Here is a 24,287-nt window from a genome sequence, read left to right as displayed (position 1 = left end):
TTTTATGCGGCCAGACTGAGGAACTGAGCTCATGGTTTTATTCCACCTGTCGGACTGCTTTGGTCACTGTGGCTCCATTAAAAACCAGACTGCCTAAAACTAAATCTGAGCCCTGGCTGAACGACATGACCCGAGCTGTCAGACGCGACTGCCGTCGAGCTGAGTGGAAAAGGGACAAACTACAAGTGTCATTCCAGATGCCAAAGAACTGTTGGGGTCAATATAAAAAAAACTGTAAAAGATGCCAAAAGAAAATGCTTTTTATTTAAAACTATTAACTCTGTTCTTAGTGCACCACATACTGACTGTATCGAGCCCTCGCCTGAAGCCTGTGAAAAAATTTTTACACTTTTTTATTGAGGTCTCCTCCACAAGGGCTCAGATCTCTCCTTGTGCTCATAAATAAATAATAATAAATAAAATTTTATTTATAAAATTTTATTTCTAGACAGAATCACAAAGTGCTGCACATAAGATAACAAATAATAAAAGGGTAAAACAGACAATATAAAACAGGCAGAAATTTAACCAAAAACAGTTTTAAAAAGGTGAGTTTTGAGTTGTTTTTTAGAAACAACTACCGAGTCCACAGTTCTTAATGTATGAGGGAGAGAGTTCCACAGTCTCAGGACCACAGTGGCAAAAGCTCTGTCACCCTTAGTTCTCATCTTAGTCTGTTTTATAGCAAGTAAGCCCTGATCAGATGACCTCAGGGACCTGCTGGGGACATAGGGCTGTAGCAGATCGGAGATGTGGGCTGGTGCCAGTCTATGCAAGGCTCTAAATGTCAAGACCAGGATCTTAAAATGTACTCTAAATTCCACAGGAAGCCAGTGTAGCTGAAATAGCAATGGTGTCGCATCTGAATACTTAGAGGATTTTGTCAAAAGCCTAGCTGCAGCGTTTTTCACAACCTGTGGATGATCCAGAGAACCTTTGCTTAGACACATAAACAAAGAGTTACAATAGTCCAAGTGTGAGGAAATAAATGCATGTATAGCAATCTCCAGTTCAGGGTGAGATAAAATAGGGCTTAACTTAGCCACATTTCTTAAATGATAAAAACAAGACCGAACCAGAGATTTCACATGCCCATCCAATGTGAGGGTCGAGTCAAAAGTGACACCTAAATTCCTGATAGAGGATTTAACATAGACCGAGAGAGGACCAAGGGCTTCGGTTTTCCCCTCGTTGAGTTGGAGGAAATTCACAGCCATCCAACGTTTGATGGAATCTAAGCAATCATTCATAAGCTGAAGCTTACATAAATCCCGGGGCTTAAAAGAGACATACAACTGAATATCATCAGCATAACAGTGATAAGAAATGTCCTCAAAAGAGCCCATTGTATGCTGGAGGGGGAGAAGATATATTAAGAACAATAAAGGCCCCAAAACCGAACCCTGAGGGACACCACAAGTAAATAGAGATAGAGGATGACCTAAAATCAGAGACCACCACAGAAAAAGATCGGTTATGTAGATATGAGGAGAACCACTCCAAGGCAGTACCCGATGCACCAACCCAATGTTTAAGCCTTTCGAGGAGGATGTGGTGGTCAACAGTGTCAAAAGCCGATGTGAGGTCCAACATAAGTAGGACCGAGCATTTTCCTGCATCATTACTCATCAAAATGTCACTTGAGACCCTAAGAAGGGCTGTTTCTGTGGAGTGAGCTCTGCGAAAGCCGGACTGAAACTTATCGCAAATGTTATGATTGTCCAGAGCCGCTATAAGTTGCTTAGCCACAACCCTTTCTAGAATCTTAGCATATAACGGTAATTTAGAGATAGGTCTGTAGCTAAAAGTGGGAGAATAGCAGCATTTTTAAAATAAACCGGAACTATACCAGACGCCAGTGAAGAGTTGATTAGAGTGAGCACAGATGGACCAATAGCCTGGAAGACATTTTTGAATTATGATGCAGGTACAATGTCAAGTGGACAAGAGGATGCTTTCACTGAATTCACTAGTTTTACCAGCTCAGGTAGTGAAACAGGAGAGAAAAAATCCAAAATGATGGGCCGAGATGGGGTGGAGATCGACATAACAGTTGCTGAATGAGAAAAATTCATTCTTATGTTATCAATCTTTGCAAGAAGAAAAGAAAGAAAACTGTCACAGTCCTCATTAGATGAAATAGGGGCTGCAGAAAGAGCAGGAGTAACAATGCCACTAATGTCTTTATGCATGCTCCAGGAAAGTAAATCTCCAAAAGTTGAATCTGTTCATCTGGACGTAGCGTTTTGTGGGAGAAACGTTTCGTCACTCATCCAAGTGACTTCTTCAGTCTCAGCTGACTGCAGGTTTCCCCAACCTTATAAACAGTACATTTGCATAATGACTGAAACCAGCACCACTGAAGGAACAATGGGCTGGGATAATTGCATAATTAAGATTAAGGAACTGACCTCCCAGCCCATAGTTCAGGTCCTACTTGGTGGGGCGAACTGTGACCATGTGTCGTCCTCCGCTCCTCTTTTGTGTGGTGTCCCACAGGGCTCAGTTCTAGCAGATCTATGTCCCTCTAAAGAAAAAAGGCACTTAACTCACACAGCCATTACTTCAGTGTCTTGATGACATTAAGGCTTGGATGTCTCTTAACTTTTTAAAATTCAACAATAAAAAGACTGAGGGGATGGTTTTTGGTAGCCCCACTGAGACCCCCAATGTGTATAAAAAAATAAAGCCAATTCTTTCACAGCAGCGCTTTGAGACAGTGATCCACACCTTTGTTAGCACTCGGCTGGATTACTGTAATGCACTTTGTATAGGGGTCAGTGCATCATATATTACCCATCTACAGAGGGTGCAAAATGCTGCAGCTCGTCTTTTAACTGGCACTCGAAAGTTTGAGCACATTTCCCCTATTTTAGCTTCACTTCACTGGCTGCCCACTACATTTAGGATTCATTTTAAAATTCTTTTATTTGCTTTTAAAGCTCTCCATGGCCTAGCCCCATCTCATCTCTCTGAGCTGCTACAGCCTTATACACCCATCCGCTCTCTCAGGTCAGCTGATCAGCTGCTCCTGAATGTACCCAGGACTGGGCGTAAACTAAGAGGAGATGGTGCTTTTGTTGTAGCAGCTCCCAAACTGTGGAACGATCTTCCTTTAGAGATTAAACAGGCCACTTCTCTACCTGTTTTTAAGTCACTCCTGAAACCCACCTCTTTACCCTGACCTTTGATACCGTGTGAGATGGTTTCTATTTTTTAGTCTTATTTTAGTTGTTTTTAGTTGATTCCATGCTGTTTTATCTTGTTTTCTTTTTTAACATAGGGCTGTTTTAATTTTTATGTATTATGTGTTTTATTTATTTATTTTTGCTGTTTTCTGTTGTTCTATTGTTTTTAACTTTTTTTCTGTACAGCACTTTGGTCCTGTGCTGGATATTTTAAAGTGCTTTATAAATAAAATTGGATTGGATTGGTTCGATCTTTCTTTCTTTCGTTTGTTCGTTCATTCGTTCGTCTGTCTGTCTGTTCAGCCTTCAGGCCGTGCCACAGGGCATTCAGTTTGTTCGTTTGTTTGTTTGTTTGTCCTTCAGCCATCCCACAGGGCATTCTGTTAATCTGGTTGTTTGTTTGTTTGTTCAGCCTTCGGGGCTGTGCTACAAGGGAGCCTTTTCGGGATGGCTGGATTGCTCCCAGCTTCATACACAACTCCCATCATGAGTGGTCAGGGACTCGCTGGGACCTTTGCCGCCTTCGCCATGATCTGCGCCATAGCAAGTCTGATCAATAACTTACCAATAACTCATCGGATTCAGTTTTATGACACTTTGCAGGAACTTGAATGTCAGTACACAGAGATTATAAAAGGTTGATTTTCTGTCTTTTTCGGGTGCAGGCGGTTCGGAGCTTCAGGATGCAGCGTTTGGGTATTTCATCACAGCCTGTGTGGTTATTTTTTTCTCCATTCTCTCCTACATCCTGCTGCCCAAACTGGTACGTTGTCCTTTTATTCCATCTCCCACACCTGAGATACACAATATGGACCACAGACACATCATGCATCATTGCAGTACTAGCCCCTCCCACAGCCGCCAGCTCAGTGCATCCTTAAGAAATCAGATCTCACAGATTCTGTTCCATCCTCAGCTTGCCCCTTTCAAGGCATCATGAGTGAGTGCCTAAAGACTTTTGTTTTGTTTGTGTTTTCAGGAGTTTTTCCACTTTTATCAGGAGAGAAACACGAAGCAGATCTCTCTGGAGCAGAATTCTATCAGCCTGATGAACAGAGGTACAAAAAATATTTTTAAAAAACCTTTTGCTTATCACCTCAAACCCACTTAAGGTCTTAATGAACAGTTTACGTTTTAATACATATATCTCTCCTTACTACTTTTTATATTTTCCACACAGGTTATTTACTTGAAACTGAACATTGTTCATTCAGCTGCTAGTTTCAGTCATTATTCAATGTACTGTTTATAAGGTTAGGAAAATCTGCAGTCAGCTGAGACTGAAGAAGTCACCTGGATGAGTGACGAAATGTTACTCTCACTATGTCCAGATGAACAGATTTAACTTTTTGGGATAAACTGAAATAAGAACATTCATGCTTCCATCCATCCATTATCTCCCACTTATCCATGACTCGGTTGTGGGGAAAGCAGTCTAAGCAGAAAAGCCTCGACCTCCCTCTCCCAGCCACCTCCTCCAGCTTGGAACACCAAGAGGTTCCCAGGCCAGCTGAGAGATATAATCTCTCCAGGGTGTCCTGGGTCTGCCAAGGGCCCTCCACCCGGTGAGACAGTCCAATCGTACAATCTGTCCAGTCCTCCATATCTATCTGTCAATTTCCTGTTCCTCTTTCCCCTCGTTCATGAACAAAACTCAAAGATACTTAAACTCCTCCACTGAGGGCAGCAACTTCTTTCTGACCCAGAGTGGGCACTCCACCCTTTTCCAACAAACAACCATGGCCTCACACTTGGAGGTGCTGATTTTCATTCCTGCTGCTTCACATTCGGCTGTGAACTGCTTCAGTGCGAGCTGGAGGGCACCACCTGATGAAGCAAACAGAACCACGTTATCTGCAAAAAGCAGAGATGAGTTTCTGAGATCACCAAAGTTGAAGCCTTCTGCTGCTTCACTACGCCTAGAAATTCTGTCCATAAAAATGAACCGAATTGGTGACAAAGGCCAGCTCTGGCAGAGTCCAACACACACTGGGAAGGAGTCCAACTTATTGCCTGCCAAGCTCTTGCAACGGTTGTATAAGTACTGAATAGCTCTTAACAACAGGCTACACACCCCATACTCCCCAAGCACCTCCCAGAATACTCTGATACATGCGGCTGAATGCCTTCTTATGTCCAAAAACACACGAAGTGGTCAGGCAAACTCCCATGCACCCTCAAATATCCCCAAGAGCATGAGGAGTTGGTCCAGTGTTCCGAAACCAGGACGAAAACCATATTGTTCATTCTGCACCGGAGGTTCAACTCCTGAGTCACCTGACAGTTTGCCAGAATCACTTAAATGCAGTCCAAGTCTTTTTCCATGGTTTTTGCTTAAGCCACTGCCTGATCTGCATTCTGCTTGGTCTGCTGGTACCAATCGAGTGCCACAGGCTAACCAGGCTAATGTTAAGGTTCATTTTATTAAGGAGGGAGCACAAGGAAATTAAAAACAACACACTTATCCTGCCAGGTGGAGTCAAACGATGATTTTAATGAACACACGCAGCGTGGGAGATGTTCCACTGTGTACAAACAGCATCAGATCTCGTCTCAACAAAGACACAGCATTAGTTTTATGCATCGAGGTGTTTTTAGTGACGCCCTCTCCACGTCAGCACATGCATCAGTTTCAAAATCACAAATGTTCTATTTGACAACTTGTGACACAATTAAAGGACACTGGCTTCCATCTTCTCCCAGGTGGTTTCCCGCAAGCCACCTCAGCTCTCGCATCGTGCACCTGCTTCTTCATCAAACAGTCACGTACACACAGAAATACAGTCATAGCAAACATGCTTAAACTTTCACCTACAAATGAACCCCCTGCCTGTATGTGAGTGTGTGTGCTAACCAAATAGGGTGCTAACCACAATTGCACCCTATTTCACCTCTTCACTTATGCAACCAGTGTGTAATAATCTTGACTTATATGTATTAAACAACTGTTTCAATCAAGAACCTCTACTAAAAGCTTAATCAAAAGATATAGATGCATAAAAGATAATACAAAATAACCTGCTCAAAATAACTTGCACTCAGACTCTGCTTTCGGTTTCACTTCCTGCAAAAGCACACTCTGCAAACCTGCAGTTTCCTGTCAAGACTTTTAGGCCCAGATTATATTCAAAGGTGAGCCTTTGAATATAATGCAATGTAATCTGCCTATAAACATTTAAGATTATAAATTCAACTCAACAGTTTAAAGTGGTTCTTACTGGACCTGTAAAAAAGGCTACTATGATACCCATATGTTTGAACATCTGAATGCAATATCACTATTAATTATTAATACAATGGTAATATGAACAATAGCAGTAAAATAATGTCTACTCCCAATACTAACCCAATAGGGCTGCTTCTTCGGGCTAATGACACCAACCACCTTGCAGCCGCAGCTCAGTGCAGCAGCCTCAGCAATGGAGGACACCGATAGACTGAACACAGTCCATTCAGACCTAATGTCCCCAGTCTCCCTCAGAATGCTGTCAAAGCTCTGCAGGAGGTGGGAGTTGAAGACTTAGCAGACCAGAGCTTCTGCTAGGTATTCACAGTGCACCATCACTATACGTTTGTATGTACAGGGTTTGTCTAGCATTATCCCCCGCCACCTGATCCAACTCACCGCCAGGTGTTGATCAGTTGACAGCTCATTGCATTGAGGTTAGACCGATTATATCTAGCTGGTACCTCTCAATCTCACACACTAGCTCAGGTTCCTTCCCCACCAGAGAGGTGACGTTCCATGTCCCAATTGCCAGGCTCGGTAGCCATGGATCACCAGGGTCTCTGCCCGTGGCCACCACCAGGCACACAATTCATCCGACCACTACAGCACCTCCTGCAGGTGGCCCCATGTCCCTTCCCCAGGTGTGCCTGGCCGTGCCACATGGGCTATCCCAGCCACCAAGTGCTTTCCCTTCGGCACCTTCCTCAGGCCTGGCTCCAGGCGTGGCCCCCCTAACCCAGGGCTCTAGACTAACTTTTTGACATGGGCGCACCGGTACGCCTAACTTTAAAAATTTAGGCATACCGGCACAAAAGTTAGGCGCACTCAAATTTTTTCAACCGCATCGCTTAACACCGCAGTTTTACATGTGCACTTTCTTTGGGGGGAAGTCCATACAGACAATATTCATTTCTAAATTATTAACTAACAAACTTGTGCTTAAAGTGCTTTGTCAATATTGTAGAAAATGTTAAACTTGATCATCATCTCGGCTCCTCTGACGACCTGTTTGCTGCTGCCTGCTGCTGAAAGGCAGTGGGGAGAGGGGACACTTGGGCAGTGCATTTATTGCAGCATATAATGTGTTTTCTGGATACACTGCTGTTTTTTCAGCATTCAAAGATTGATGGCACCATGTCAGAGCTGGCTATGAATTTCAGACGGATCAGCCTTAACTTAACACAAAAGTTATCAATAGTTCTTTTCATCTTTTCTCATTACCTACAGCTACATCCACTTCTGTCAGGCCTAGGCTGCTCACTATGTCAGGGTAGGTGTAGAAAATAGGACTCGTATGCTGGACTCCGTTGGGAGAAGACAGTGGATTTATTTACAGTGCGGTAAAGGTGCAACAGTTCAATATATATATAGATATATATATATAGTGATGGGGTGCCCAGGTGTGGTCTCCTCCTTCTCCTCTTAGCAGTGCTCGTGGCCGTGAAGTGAAAACACACGTAGTGACTCCTTCCAAACAGTAATCCCAAAAGGCGGTCCAGCTCCCGTGATCTCTCTCTCCGTTTCCCTCCTAGTGGCAAACACACAAACACACGCAGAGTAACTAAACAATCCTCAGCTCAACATAAACTGCCACAAAAACCGTCGGCGCTGCTCTACCGTGCTTCACACAGTGATCCAGCGCTGACTGAAGCTCGATCGCCCTGTTAAGACGACAGCCCGGGAGATGGCGGATAATTGGTTACAGCTGTTCGGCTCCGATCAACAACAGGTGCGGTCAGTCTCTGCGCAGGAACACTCTCGGGAATGCTCGTCACCGCTCGGAGGTAAACAATCCCGTTATGAGAGAGAGAGAGAGAGTGGGAGAGAGAGGAAGGGAGCAACATGCACACAATAACCATGGGCAGGCAGCCAGGCAAGGGCTGTCGGACCATGACACACTAGGGCTGGGTATCATCACTGATTTCTATAATCCATTCGATTCCGGTTCTCAAAGTCCTGATTCGATTCGATTTTGCCTCAGACAGTCAGAAATATTATAATTCTGATCATTTATCAGTACTGATACATGTGAGACTTCATCAGAATTGTGAAATTGTGAAATCAAAATTATTCCTGTGAGCACCCCCTTTCTCCAGTCAAAGAAATAGTAAGATCTGGAGCATGGAACTCCAGTCAGTCTGAGCTACTGGAGCTTTCCAGCGGGGCTTCATTCACTGTTTTCTGGAAAAAGTTGCGAATAGAAAACCTCCATCATACTAAAAACATAAAAGAGTCTGTTAAATGCTTCCGCTGTTTTAAAATTCTGGCTCTGAACATAACCCGCTACTCTGTTACCGTGGTTACTCATCAGGTGAAAAGAGAATCACACAGAAAAATCTCACTTTGAGCTCGACGCAGATTGCTAAGTCAATAATCTAGCATCATAGTTACAGTGATCTGTTGTCATGCTTTTTATTTATCCTATCATTTACGTTGTTTTGTTGTTTATTCTGCTGTTTATGTAAAGATGCAGTAGCTGATCAGACAAAGCCTCAGGACGTCTCCATGCTGAAAATCTTTAAGAAGGTCAGCTACACATTACTTAACTGGTCAAGAAACAATCTATAATCAATATTAACTGTAGTTTGTTCTTTAAAAGGAATGTCTGACCTCTGACCTTTGGCCCTCAGATCTGGATCTTGGCCCTGTCAGTCTGTTTTACCTTCACTGTAACCATTGGCACATTTCCCGCCGTCACTGCCGACACCAAATCCACGCTCAGTGACGGAGGTTCCTGGGGTCAGTCAATACCTCGTTTTCTGTTGAAATGACGGCTAATGTTAACCTTTCTTCTTCTGTGGTGTTTTGTTCCATGCTTATCTGTGTGAATTGGAACCCCCCCCTGTTTCCTTTTCCTTTTTCTTGTTCTACTGATACACACAAACATTCAAATAATTGTTTGATTTACAGACCAGTACTTCATCCCTGTCAGCTGCTTCCTGCTCTTTAACCTGTTTGACTGGGGTGGGCGGAGCTTAACAGCCATCTTGATGTGGGTGAGTTTGAGTTCTGTCATCAAGCAATTCAGCAATAAACATCGAACTGCAGCCTCCAGTAGGTCCTCTGGCTTCACATTGACAATCTTCTCCCTCCCATGATTTCATCTGGGCGACCGTGGTTCAGGGGGTTGGGAAGCTCATCTTATAACCGGAGGGTTGCTGGTTTGATCCCCAGCTCTGTCTGCCCTGGTCGTTGTGTCCCTGGGCAAGACACTTCACCCTACTGCCTACTGGTGTTGGCCAGAGGGGCCGATGGCGCAATATGGCAGCCTCGCTTCTGTCAGTCTGCCCCAGGGCAGCTGTGGCTACACCCCTAGCCTGGTTTCAATCATATCTCCTTGACCGCTCCCAGTTTATTCAACTGAAATCATTCTGCTCTCGTCTTTTCCCGGTCACTTCTGGTGTACCCCAAGGTTCAGTCTTAGGCCCTCTTCTCTTCATAATATACATCCTCCCTCTAGGTACCATTTTCTGCAAATTTGATCTTCACTTTCACTGTTTTGCTGATGACATCCAGTTATATCTCTCCTGCAGACCTGATTTCTCCCTCCCACCTTCTTCCCTTACAGAATGTCTAGCCAAATTAAAATCCTGGTTTAGCTCTAATTTTCTCAAGCTCAATGAGGATAAAACTGAAATCGTTCTTATTGGTACCAAATCCAACCTTTTGAAGGCGAACCATTTCTCACTCACTATCGATAACTCCACAGTTTTCCCTTCCCCTCAGGTTAAGAGCCTTGGTGTCATCCTAGACAGTTCACTTTCCTATAAATCTCACATCATTAATCTCACCCGTTCTACCTATTTCCATCTACGCAGCATTAACAGATTACGTCCTTCACTTTCCACCCAGTCTACGTCTATTCTTGTCCACAGTCTCGTTACCTCCCGTATTGACTACTGCAATTCTCTTTTGCATGGTTTCCCCCAAAAATCCCTCCATCAGCTTCAACTGGTTCAGAACTCTGCTGCTTGCATTATTACCAGAACCCCTCCTGCCAGCACATCACCCTGTTCTTCAGGAACTTCACTGGCTCCCAGTGAAATTCTGGATAATATACAAACTTCTTCTGCTCACCTTCAAGGCCATTCATAACCTCGCACCTCCTTACCTTTCTGACCTGTTAAGCACTACCTTTTCTGCCCGCTCACTTCGATCTTCTTCTTCTATTCAGCTTTCTGTGCCTTCCTTCTGCCTCAGCACCATGGGAAGCAGAGCTTTTAGCTGCTCTGCTCCCAGGCTGTGGAACTCTCTACCCCCAAATATAAGAAACATTGGTTCTCTCCCGCAGTTTAAATCCCAACTCAAAACCCATCTGTCCAAATCTGCATATTCACTGTGAACCCACTGTTTGTTAATTTTATCTTGTGCTTTTGTTTTTATTGTTCTTCATTGTGTCATTGTTCTATTATGACTTTTTATCTATTGTACAGTGTCCTTGGGTGTCTTGAAAGATGCTTTATAAATAACATTTATTATTATTATTAACTGTAGCTTGCCTCCACCAGTGTGTGAATGTGAGAGTGAATGAATAGTGGAATTGTAAAGCGCTTTGAGGGTCTCAAAAAGCGCTATATAAATGCAATCCATTATCTGGTTCTTTATTTGTAGACCTCGAAAATTATACAGACCGTTATACTGGTATTAAGATGCAAGACGAATTTTATTGCCCATTTAGCTTTAATATTTATATTGTTAAATTATCAAAAGGCTATTAGTGCAGCAAAAACAAAGTATTTCTCTAAGATCGTGTCTGATAACAGTCACAGACTTCGTATTAATCACTAACTTAGTTCTTAATCCTCCTACTGCTGCTCCCCACATAGCATCAAAAGCAACATGTGAAAACTTACTGAAATCCTTTATTAACAGGATCACAGATATCAGGTCTCATATTATCCTTCCAACCCATCTGTTCATACGCCAACTTTGGTTGCTTGTGACCACTTTGAGCCTGTTGTCAGTGGTTGCAGTGTGGGTGAGGAAAGTAGGACCCAAACACTGGACTCACGGGTAGGTGAAGGCTGGTGTTTATTGCTGACCGAAATGAATGAACAGAACTGAAGCAGGAAATGGCTGGCTGGCTGAAGGAACTGAGCATACGACAACCTAACAGCGACAACATCAATGACACAACGGTGAACGAGTGGAAACAGAAGACTTAAATACACAGACTGATGAGGATGATAATGAGAGACCGGTGAGTACACAGCTGAACATAATATGGCTAACGACACATGAGAGGAGCTGACACAGGAAAAACAGGGTCTAGGACAGAGGGACGGAGTCCAAAACAAAACAGTTCTGGTGGGCGGCCGCATGGCCAGCACCTGAGGCGACTGAGCAGATCCGGAGGCCGACCACGCCAGCCACGAGGTCCAGTCAGCGGCCGAATCCAACGTGGATGAGGAGAAGGTGGTGTAGCGGCAGCTATAGGCAATGGCGTTGGAGCTGGCAGAGGTGGAGCGGCGGCTGCAGACGACGGCGTGGGAGCCAGAGCAGCTGCAGGTGCGGAAACCTCTGGCTGAAGGCAGGCAGGGCCAGCAGGTGAGGGAACCTCTGGCTGAAGGCAGGCAGGGCCAGCAGGTGAGCAAACCTCTGGCTGAAGGCTGGCAGGGCCAGCAGGTGAGCAAACCTCTGGCTGAAGGCAGGCAGGGCCAGCAGGTGTGAGCTGGGAGTTCAGGGAGCTGAACAGGATGATGAATGAGTGGCTGGACCAGAGACTGGACTGGCGAGGCTGATGGTTGAGCAGAGGTTGATGAGGCTAATGCCTGAGCTTAAGACTGAGTTAGTGAAGGAGACAAAGCTGCAGCTTGGGCTCACGCATCAGGTGCTTGAGCTGGGAAGAGCTCAGCTAGCCTAACCAGGGATGCTGCTAGGGCATGGAAAGCTGGATCAGGAGGTGGATGAAGTGGTAGACTGACAGGTGAACAGGCTAGCTCTTCCGAGGCTCCAGAGCGTGAGGACATTGGCTGGAGAGCCTCAGCTGAGCCTCTAGGGGGGTTTGGTTGGATTCTGGCTGCCCTCAACCTGGGTGCTGGGACAGGCACGGGAGGTGGCTGGACACTGGCACAGGCACTGGCAACGGCTGGGCAGCTGCGGAAGAACGTGGCGTCCCCGAGGCCCGCCCAGAGCCAGACGAGTCCCTGCGAAGACGTGCTCTCTCTCTGCGAAGAGCCGCTGTTTTCCCCTAAGCTCCTCCGTCCAGCGAAGGAGCGCTGCCTCCTGCCGCTCGGTCCACAACGCGGGTTCGTGTCATTCTGTCAGTGGTTGCAGTGTGGGTGAGGAAAGTAGGACCCAAACGCTGGACTCATGGGTAGGTGAAGGCTGGTGTTTATTGCTGACCGAAATGAATGAACAGAACTGAAGCAGGAAATGGCTGGCTGGCTGAAGGAACTGAGCATACGACAACCTAACAGCGACAACATCAATGACATGACAGTGAACGAGTGGAAACAGAAGACTTAAATACTCAGACTGATGAGGATGATAATGAGAGACCGGTGAGTAGACAGCTGAACATAATATGGCTAACGACACATGAGACGAGCTGACACAGGAAAAACAGGAAGTGAGAACAACATTGATGTGGCAAAATAAACTGAACATGGCAAAACTGAAAACACTGTGTCAACGACCCAGGAAACCTGGCATCTGTGGGTATGTGTTTGCTGTCTATTGTCAATAGCAGTCTTCAGTCTGGGTGTGTCCCTGCTGACTTCAAACATGCTGTGGTGGAACCTATGCTTAGGGTTAGGGTTTTAAATGACCTTTTAACTTTTACTGACTTGGGAGATTCTGCCATTTTAATACTAGTAATAACAATACGCCAATGTGTACAGTGGGTCATGGATGCTGCAACCTCATCGCACCTCCGGCTGAGCCGCTGTCTCCATCGGGTGGGAAGTAAGCATGGGAGGAGGCGTTGGATCAGGGGGAAGGGAGGGTGGTGGTGAGGGCGTATCAGTATCAGTGTGCATGTGTGCTTGCGTGTTTCGGGATGTGTGTCCTGAGTTCAACCTGAGAAAGTGTCTTTTCGCCTGTTAGGCAAAGATCAACAGTCCGCAGCCTACGCAGGTGACCTTGAGGAATGGGGCAGAGAGTCTCTTCGTTCTCGTTCTCGTGTCTCTTGGAAGAATGTTGTTGTTCCTCTTGGCGTCAACCTTCAAGCAGCTGGCGCCGTTGGGAGTGGGGGTCGCATGAGATGTTCAATTCAATTCAATTCAATTCAATTCAATTCAATTTTATTTATATAGCGCCAAATCACAACAAAAGTCGCCTCAAGGCGCTTCATAGGTACAGAGAAAAACCCAACAATCATATGATCCCCTATGAGCAAGCACTTTGGTGACAGTGGGAAGGAAAAACTCCCTTTTAACAGGAAGAAACCTCCGGCAGAACCAGGCTCAGGAAGGGGCGGGGCCATCTGCTGCGACCGGTTGGGGTGAGAGAAGGAAGACAGGATAAAGACATGCTGTGGAAGAGAGACAGAGATTAATAACAGATATGATTCAATGCAGAGAGGTCTATTAACACATAGTGAGTGAGAAAGGTGACTGGAAAGGAAAAACTCAATGCATCATGGGAATCCCCGGCAGCCTACGTCTATTGCAGCATAACTAAGGGAGGATTCAGGGTCACCTGGTCCAGCCCTAACTATATGCTTTAGCAAAAAGGAAAGTTTGAAGCCTAATCTTGAAAGTAGAGATAGTGTCTGTCTCCCGAATCCAAACTGGAAGCTGGTTCCACAGAAGAGGGGCCTGAAAACTGAAGGCTCTGCCTCCCATTCTACTTTTAAATACTCTAGGAACAACAAGTAGGCCTGCAGTGTGAGAGCGAAGTGCTCTAATAGGGTGATATGGTACTACAAGGTCATTAAGATAAGATGGGGCCTGATTATTTAAGACCTTGTATGTGAGGAGCAGGATTTTGAATTCTGGATTTAACAGGAAGCCAATGAAGGGAAGCCAAAACAGGAGAAATATGCTCTCTCTCTTTCTAGTCCCTATCAGGACTCTTGCTGCAGCATTTTGGATTAACTGAAGGCTTTTCAGGGAGTTTTTAGGACATCCTGATAATAAAGAATTACAGTAGTCCAGCCTGGAAGTAATAAATGCATGAACTAGTTTTTCAGCGTCGCTCTGAGACAGGATATTTCTAATTTTAGAGATGTTGCACAAATGGAAGAAAGCAGTCTTACATATTTGTTTAATATGTGCGTTGAGGGACATGTCCTGGTCAAAAATGACTCCAAGGTATGTGGTTTAGGGAGAACAAACTGCATCAATTTTTCAGTCATTCTAATGTCCATCACTGGTCTCCAGGTGTATCTCTCTTTTAAGAGCCATGAGCTCCTCCAAGATCTTTCCCATATTTCATTCTCTGAACGAAATATGGGAAACATTCGTTTAGAGAACAAGAGCAAGAATGAGAGGCTCTCTCAGAGTTAAATACAGACAAGACGAAACAAGGAAATAGAAGCATAGAAGGGAAGATAAGGGAGGGAGAGGGTGGAAGATGCGTCCGACTCCTCCGAGAGCCAAGAAGATCAAATCTTACTCAAATCTTCTCATGTTATGTTTCTTTTCTTAAATTTTGTCATGTCTTCCAATGTTTTTATCTCTTTTGAATATCTTAAATGTACAACACTTTGGTCAACAGTTATTGTTTGAAATTTACTATAGAAACAAATTTGACTTTGATTTTAAAAGAAAATATTTGTGATATTTTCAAAACCCAAATTGCATAAGATGCTTTGAGAAGGGGAGCAACATTCAAATATGATGTCATCTGTTCAGAGATTCCTTAATAGCAGAAGCTATGCAATGAACTTAGGGATTAGTCACCTCTCTAAAAGCTGGAAAACGAGCATAATAATTTAGAGGAGTAACAGAATAATTTGAGCCTAAACAGTTAAAAGTCAAAGCTTTAACAGAATCAGTAAAATCAGTAAAAATGTTGTTTCCACTATACTTGGCTCTTTAATCAGATTTGCTCACATATATAACTCTATGTGGTGATCAGTTACATTGGAATTCCTTATTAAGATCTTTAAATGATGCCACATTTTAGTGTTTCCTTTGCTTTGTTAATAACATCAGTTACCACATTATTTCTCAGTGTAATAAACAAACACCTGTCATGTTGTGCTTGAGAACATGGTTCCCTGATTTCATAACAGTCTCTGCCCTTATTTACTTAGTTGGTCCTTTATTAACCTGTTGAAACTCAAAGTCATGCGTTGCCATTTTCAACTCTTTCCTTTTTACTTTATGATTCCAGTCTATATTCAAATAATGTCATTATTGGTACCAGTCTTTAATGAGAGTATTCAGTTTATCATAAAGCACTTTGTTGTAGATGGTGCTCTATATATTCCAATTAAACTGAAAGACGTGAGCTGATAGTATTCTTTTTTTTCCAGCCAGGAAAAGACAGTGTGATACTTCCTGCATCCATTGGGTGTCGCCTGGTCTTCATCCCTCTCTTCATGCTGTGCAACGTTCACCCTCGTGCCTACCTGCCGGTCGTTTTCCATCACGACTGCTTCTTTATCCTCTTCATGATCCTCTTTGCCTTCAGTAATGGGTACCTGGCAAGCCTCTGCATGTGTTATGGTCCAAAGTAAGAAACCTGCACACAGCAAACACCCCAGCACGTTAATGTTAGCCCTGATTTTCTCTGTGGAGCTCATTTTAAGTATTAAGTATATTACAGTTGAGTCCAACACAATTTCCTGTGCACCCACCAGCAGCGGGAGTGGTCCAGTGCTTTATGACCATAATATCCTATCAGAGCGATTAGAACATGCTGTAGGTATTACAGGTACTGCGCTGCAGTGGTTTGTATGATATCTATCTAATAGACTCCAATTTGTTCATATAAATGAGAACATAAATGGAGAGTCTTCTTCACACACTGAGGTTAATTATGGAGTTCCACAGAGTTCAGTGCTAGGACCAATTCTGTTTACATTATCCTCCTAAGACCCGAACTCATTCATGGCATGCATTCTTAATTTCTCTTTGCTATTTGGGCTGATTGCAACCTGATGAATATAAAAACAAAAACTATCTTTTTACCTGATGTAGTTTCTGAGCAGAGGAAATCAGGCCCTTGTAGAGCAAAATTTAGTATTATGATCTAGACAACCCAAAATGTGATGTCCAAATATGTAGACGCCAGGTCCTCGGTGATTAAACATGCTTCCCTTAGGCAGTATCATCAGAAGACATAGCATAGCATACATTAACAGTTCATGCATTTATGGAGTGTTTATAACAAGGTGCAAATTACTGGATACATTCAGAAACAGGAAGGTCAGACTATACCTACAACAGAGCCCACACAGCTTTAAAGCAGATTTTTGGCCAGATGAAACAAAAATGGAGGGGCAACAGAATGATGAGAAGAGAGAAGCATTAAAAGCTTTCCAGAGAAATGTTTTCATCTCAGCAGTCATTTATTATTCAGCACCTCCCAGAATAGCGTTTTTCTCTGTACTTCATACACGTATACATGTGTGTATGTGCCTGCTGCAGAGTGTAAATGCTCCTTTGTCCTCTCTCAGAATTTATTATTGGAGCTTTTAAAACAATTTTATAAACTTCCCATGTTCACAGAGATTATCCAAATCTGAAGACCAGTTGGTCTTGTAAGGTTCCTTTGCCATCCTTCATCCGTTACAGACTATAAATGGTACATTTTACTCCCTGGCTAGTTTTCCCCTCCACACTGTATCCTTGTAAAATGTTCCATAATCCACAACAGCTGATTTTAAAGTTAACTGCAGTACAGAGTGCCTGCCTGCACCTTTGTTTCTCTTCAAAACCAAAATCTGATCGACCAAAAAGGTTCCTAAATTAACCTTTTTACTGCTTATTGATATTTTTATAGTAAACTTAAGTTATATTTCAACATTTATAGTCTAACAAACTTCTTTTTTAAGTTATAACTAAAATAATATAAAATAATACTAAGTATATTTTTAGTAATGCAAGACTAAAATTTCACAGGCATTTAATATTTATTTCATATTTCAAGCAGCACAGTCTCTTTGGCACAGTCCCCGCCTCTCGCCCTATGGTAGCTGGGATAAGCTCCGCCCCTAAATTTGTGGAAATCTTAAGAATAATATAGATTATTCATTTCTATTTGTATTTTTTTCTGTAATTTTACCAGTTAGGGTTATATAAGATATACCATCTGGGAAATTACCTTTTGGACATTTACCAATACAGATGTTGTATGCTCATAAAGAAAATACATTTCAGACTGTTTTTGTAATTTTATTGAAATTTCACTTAAAAACAACAAGAGTATTCTAATATTTAAAAATTCAGTTTAAATTACAGATTTTTTTTTTCATTATTGAACAGATACTGAAATTAAAAACAGTTTTAAAATCAATCTTTAAATGTAAAAGTATGTTCATTTTTCCAATTATTTTAGGGTTTCTGAAAACGGGGCCTTTGTCTAAAACTAGCTGCAATGTAAAACATACAGACTTAAAAGTTGAAAAGCGTCGTGGGTCCACTCAGGATTAGGGAGGAGGTGCCGTGAGTAGTGACGTGGAGAATACAAGCAATAGAAATGAGTTTCCTCTGAAGGTGTCTGGGCTCAGCCTCAGAGATGGGGTTAGGAGCTCAGAAGGAGCTCGTAGGAGAGAGCTGCACCTCCACAAGGAGAGTCAGCTGAGGAGTTTAAGTCCCTATGGGAGGAGACACCGAGGCAGACCTCAGACACGCTGAGGAGACAGTACCTCTCAGCTGGTTTGGAAACATCTCGGATTCAATTCAGTTGATTTATACAGCGCCAAATCACACAGTCGCCTCAAGGTGCTTTACATTGTAAGGTAGACCCGACAATAATACATACAGAGAAAAACCCAACAATCATATGACCCCCTATGAGCAAGCACTTTGGCGACAGTGGGAAGGAAAAACTCCCTTTTAACAGGAAGAAACCTCCGGCAGAACCAGGCTCAGGGAGGGGCGGGGCCATCTGCTGTGATTGGTTGGGGTGAGAGAAGGAAGACAGGATAAAGACATGCTGTGGAAGAGAGACAGAGATTAATAACAGATATGATTTAATGCAGAGAGGTCTATTAACACATAGTGAGTGAGAAAGGTGACTGGAAAGGAAAAACACAATGCATCATGGGAATCCCCAGCAGCCTCCACCTATTGCAGCATAACTAAGGGAGGATTCAGGGTCACCTGGTCCAGCCCTAACTATATGCTTTAGCAAAAAGGAAAGTTTGAAGCCTAATCTTGAAAGTAGAGATAGTGTCTGTCTCCTGAATCCAAACTGGAAGCTGGTTCCACAGAAGAGGGGCCTGAAAACTGAAGGCTCTGCCTCCCATTCTACTTTTAAATACTCTAGGAACAACAAGTAGGCCTGCAGAGCGAGAGCGAAGTGCTCTGATAGGGTGATATGGCACTACAAGGTCATTAAGATAAGATGGGGCCTGATTATTTAAGACCTTGTATGCAATGTTCCCTCTAATTTTTCATGTGTCTGAGCGAACACACAAACTCCCTGAGCGTCCCTTGGACCACTGTGAGCGACATCAGACATGTGCACTGTGGACCCGCCAGCATCGAATCCATCCAAGTTACATGGTTTATTAAAATCAAATCAAATAACAGCATTTACATTTATGTTAGACTACTTTTAATTAACTGCTTTAGCCCACTTACAATGAAAATTTTAAAGACATCTTGTTAGATAGATATAATTTATTTTGAACATGCAAATATAATTGAAATAACAACAGAAAAAAACAAAAAACAAAACAAAACTTAAAAATCATCAAGTTTTCATGTATATATCTATGTCTACAGAATGCGTGTGCTCGAAAAGGAGTAGGATGAAGTTTACGCTTTTTTTTTCCTACCCCCTTATTTCAAATTTCATTGCTTACAAATCCATATCCAGGATTCAACATTATTTGATCATATATGGTTAACTATGTACAAGTCTAACACATTGAACATACACAAATAAAACCATTTTAGGCACGTAAACCAGAACAACAACAAACTACATTTTTACATAAACTAATCACCCTGTCTATAACACCCGCTTAATCTCTGAGCTTATTTTATAGCTATGTGACAAAACACCTTAATGAACACTTAAGGTTGGGTTACTCAGGCAACTGAAAGTAACCTTGTTCATGACCAGTGTAGTATGTTAACACTATTGGAAGTAAAAATAACTTGAACTTCAATTTTGAAAACACAACTTTCTTTCTTTTTTTTTTCATAAAGCTCTGACTTGTATTATGAGTCTGTGGTCTGGGAGAGAGTCCTGTAACTCTCTATCTGCAAAATACAGTATATAATGACCAATGTTGGACAATTAATTATATAGTTACTTCTTCAAAAAAGTAACTCAGTTTGGCAAACAACAAACAAAGTTTTTGTTTAGCTGTTTACCTAAAAATGCAGCCAAGGCGTTTTTTTAAATAAACATTTCAAACTATTTACAGAACAATCAGCTGTTCTGCATCAAATCTGATGCCACACAAATTATTTGTGCCACTCCAAAAATAATTTCTGTGCACTATGAGATAAAGGAGAACAACAGCCTGATACCTGCAGGCCTGACAACAGGAGCTGTATCACTGCTGTAACACCTGTAACATTCAGCAGCCGCCTCATTGTTCTGACACACACAACAAAACTATTGACTACACTACACACTAACTACACACTAACTACACACTAACTACACAAGATTTGCGCTAAACTTCGCAAATCTCTCACATCTCAGAACACCGCCGTCACTCCTAAAACTTCCCCGCTTCCTTAACAACTAAATGCCATGTTGCCATATCATTTTTTGATTGGTCGACATGGTACATTTCTCGACCAATAGGAAAGGGTGGGGGGTTTTTTTGGTTTTGGTTTTGCTCACAGGCTTTCGAGCCTTTTTCCTTATAAAACGCCGTTTTTACCGTTTCTTCCTGCAGTAAATATAAACAACGATAGTATTCAGGAAGAAAACCAAACATTGCAGATATTTTTATCATAACTCTGGTTTTACGTGGCCTATCAACACAATTTAAAAACTGGTATAAAGTCCACACTTTTTCCGTCAGTTGTTCCGTCTGTCCTGCTCACATCTCCAATGGTTGGACACGTTGTCATTAACGTGGCTTCACTGCACATCAGCCACGCCGCTTTGCCCACTAAAACACCGGTGTTGGCACATAAGGACGCTGTCATAGCCTGTCAGCGATGTTGATTAGCTGCGCATATACGTGAATGTGAATCGCGTGATTGGCTGGACTATAGGATAAGGTGGCATCGTTCTAATCCCATACGGGAGCAGCCAGTCACTTACTGACTAACACTGCAAAACAAAATTGTTAAAGTTTTAATTTTAATTTCAATTCAGGTTAGATTTTTTTGTGCGCAACGCAGATTTTCTGTGTGCAGAGACCGTGCCAGCAGTGCGCAATTGCGCACGTGCGCAGCTTAGAGGGAACATTGACTGTATGTGAGGAGCAGGATTTTGAATTCTGGATTTAACAAGAAGCCAATGAAGGGAAGCCAAAACAGGAGAAATCTGCTCTCTCTTTCTAGTCCCTGTCAGTACTCTTGCTGCAGCATTTTGGATCAGCTGAAGGCTTTTCAGGGAGTTTTTAGGACTTCCTGATAATAATGAATTACAGTAGTCCAGCCTGGAAGTAATAAATGCATGAACTAGCTTTTCAGCGTCACTCTGAGACAGGATATTTCTAATTTTAGAGATGTTGCACAAATGGAAGAAAGCAGTCTTACATATTTGTTTAATATGTATATTGAAGGACATGTCCTGGTCAAAAATGACTCCAAGGTTCCTCGCAGCATTACTGGAGGCCAAGGTAATGCCATCCAGAGTAAGAATCTGGTTAGATACCATATTTCTAAGATTTTCAGGGCCGAGTACAATAACCTCAGTTTGATCTGAATTAAGAAGCAGAAAGTTAGCGGCCATCCAGGTCTTTATGTCTTTAAGACATTCCTGCAGTTTAACTAATTGGTGTGTGTTACCTGGCTTCATGGACAGATAGAGCTGCGTGTCATCTGCATAGCAGTAAAAATTTATGCTATGTCTTCTAATGATGCTGCCTAAGGGAAGCATGTATAATGTAAACAGAATTGGTCCTAGCACTGAACCCTGTGGAACACCATAATTGACCTTAGTGTGTGAAGAGGACTCTCCATTTACATGTACAAATTGGAGTCTATTAGATAGATATGATACAAACCACTGCAGTGCAGTACCTGTAATACCTACAGCATGTTCTAATCGCTCTAATAGGATATTATGGTCGACAGTATCGAACGCTGCACTGAGGTCTAGCAGGACAAGCACAGAGATGAGTCCACTGTCAGAGGCCATAAGAAGATCATTTGTAACCTTCACTAAAGCTGTTTCTGTGCTGTGATGAGCTCTGAAACCTGACTGAAACTCTTCAAATAAGCCATTCCTCTGCAGATGATCTGTTAGCTGTTTGACAACTACTCTTTCAAGGATGTTTGATATGAAAGGAAGGTTGGAGATTGGCCTATAATTAGCTAAGACAGCTGGGTCTAGAGATGGCTTTTTAAGTAAAGGTTTAACTACAGCCAGCTTGAAGGCCTGTGGTACATAGCCGATTATTAGAGATAGGTTGATCATATTTAAGATTGAAGCATTAATTAATGGCAGGACTTCTTTGAACAGTTTTGTAGGAATGGGGTCTAAAAGACATGTTGATGGTTTGGAGGAAGTAATTATTGGGGTGAGAGAAGGAAGACAGGATAAAGACATGCTGTGGAAGAGAGACAGAGATTAAGAACAGATATGATTCAATGCAGAGAGGTCTATTAACACAGTAAGTGAAGAAGAAACACCCAGTGCATCATGGGAATCCCCGGCAGCCTACGTCTATTGCAGCATAACTAAGGGAGGATTCAGGGTCACCTGGTCCAGCCCTAACTATATGCTTTAGCAAAAAGGAAAGTTTGAAGCCTAATCTTGAAAGTAGAGATAGTGTCTGTCTCCCGAATCCAAACTGGAAGCTGGTTCCACAGAAGAGGGGCCTGAAAACTGAAGGCTCTGCCTCCCATTCTACTTTTAAATACTCTAGGAGCAACAAGTAGGCCTGCAGTGTGAGAGCGAAGTGCTCTAATAGGGTGATATGGTACTACAAGGTCATTAACTTTGGTGGCTGTGGCTCAGGAGGTAGAGCAGGTCACCTACTGAGGTTGGGATTAGTATCTTGCCCAAGGACACTTGGCATGCAGACTGGAGGAGCCAGGGATTGAACCACCAAGTTGCCCTCCGATGCATCCATCGGAGTGTGAATGTGTGTGAATGTCGTTAGAAAAGCACTCAGTTTAGAGTCAGTGCTTGTGAGAATGGGTGTGATTGAGTGAATGTGGCATGTTGTATACAGTGCTTTGAGTACTCTGGGAGAGTAGAAAAGTGCTATATAAGAATCAGTCCATTTACCATTAAGATAAGATGGGGCCTGATTATTTAAGACCTTGTTTGTGAGGAGCAGGATTTGGAATTTTGGATTTAACAGGAAGCCAATACAGGAGAAATCTGCTCTCTCTTTCTAGTCCCTGTCAGTACTCTTGCTGCAGCATTTTCCTGTCTTGCACAGTATTTCAGTCTTGCGCCCCACTTTGTGACCTTTAACACATTTTATGACTGAAAAGTGGCCTCTTTAATATACTAGCCTACATAAAACAATATAAAAAGAAAATAAGCACTAAGAATATATATTTTACCTTAACAATTTTGGATTAACTGAAGGCTTTTCAGGGAGTTTTTAGGACTTCCTGATAATAATGAATTACAGTAGTCCAAATCAGTATTACATCCTGAGACTTAATTTCTAGTTATATAACATAATATAATACAATATAATATAATATAATATAATTTGTCACTATATTCTGGTTTTTAACAGGAACGTTCTTCCTCATGAAGCAGAAACAGCTGGAGCCATCATGGCGTTCTTCCTCTCTCTGGGTTTGGCATTAGGAGCTGCTCTCTCCTTTCTCATTAGAATACTGGTTTAACTGGAAATGTCATCTTTCTCTTGGACTAACTGTGAAATTATCAGTGAAATCTTTTGTGCAGTTCTTGAGTGGCAGAAAAGCTTCAGTCAGACTGAAACTCCACAGCTCTTCAACTTTGTCTTCATTATTTTCTGTTTTGTCCTGATGGAGGTGCTGCACATTTATTTTCAGTATTTATTTCTTAAACATGAATCTGTACAATAAATATTCTTTGTATGTATTCATTAGAGACATTAAAAAAAGTTTAACAGGTTAAAAGATCTTTGATATTCACATTGATCGTCTTCATAGAGTTCTCAGAGCGTCACCATCTGTGATTTCCAGATAAATTATTTGACTAAAATCCAGCTTTAAGAGTTTTATTGAAAGAAATGTGGTGACTTGATTATAATTAAAGTTTAAAGGGTTCACATACTGACATACATTATGAAAATGACTTGAGTTACACGTTTGGTAAGCAATGAAATGACACTGAAATAATACTACTAATATTACAATAATAAAAGTTAAGCAGTATAAACTCCACAGTAATAATTTGACAGTATTAAATTAAAGCACCGAGTTAGTGAAGTTATTGATGAAGTCTGATCTTCATCTCTGTGTTTTTATTTTCATGTTAATATTGTAATGAGAAAAAACAGTGTATTTAACGTGGATCCAAATAAATTAAAACTGCAGTGTGTGACGTCTTCATCAAATCGTCTTCATGCACGCTCGATCATTCAGGTTAGGAATCCCCAAAAGGTTTACAACCTTTGAAAGCCGCCCACGGAACGAACAATGGGCTATTTCACTTTATTT

The 24,287-nt window shown here is 42.3% G+C and overlaps 1 protein-coding gene across 2 annotated transcripts in view; it reads left to right on the top strand.

Moving 5' to 3' along the window:
• The window catches only part of LOC100704394 (equilibrative nucleoside transporter 1), a 37,302-nt gene extending 13,296 nt beyond the window's left edge, over nt 1-24,006 (top strand). Inside the window, exons 6-13 of one of the 2 annotated variants that reach the window (XM_005465520.4) lie at nt 3,601-3,735; nt 3,854-3,951; nt 4,168-4,246; nt 8,885-8,943; nt 9,048-9,156; nt 9,328-9,413; nt 15,842-16,041; nt 23,375-24,006. In XM_005465520.4, the coding sequence (XP_005465577.1) occupies nt 3,601-3,735; nt 3,854-3,951; nt 4,168-4,246; nt 8,885-8,943; nt 9,048-9,156; nt 9,328-9,413; nt 15,842-16,041; nt 23,375-23,486 (878 nt within the window). In that variant the 3' untranslated portion in view covers nt 23,487-24,006. The remainder of the gene's footprint in view (nt 1-3,600; nt 3,736-3,853; nt 3,952-4,167; nt 4,247-8,884; nt 8,944-9,047; nt 9,157-9,327; nt 9,414-15,841; nt 16,042-23,374) is intronic. The other variant, XM_013267395.3, reaches the window with a different exon arrangement.
• The last annotated feature ends 281 nt before the right edge of the window (nt 24,007-24,287 follow it).

This window comes from Oreochromis niloticus, linkage group LG6 (assembly GCF_001858045.2).
Source record: "Oreochromis niloticus isolate F11D_XX linkage group LG6, O_niloticus_UMD_NMBU, whole genome shotgun sequence".
Lineage (NCBI taxonomy): Eukaryota > Metazoa > Chordata > Actinopteri > Cichliformes > Cichlidae > Oreochromis > Oreochromis niloticus.
The sequence above is the reverse complement of the archived record's forward strand: the minus strand, read 5'-3'. Positions and strand labels throughout refer to the sequence as shown.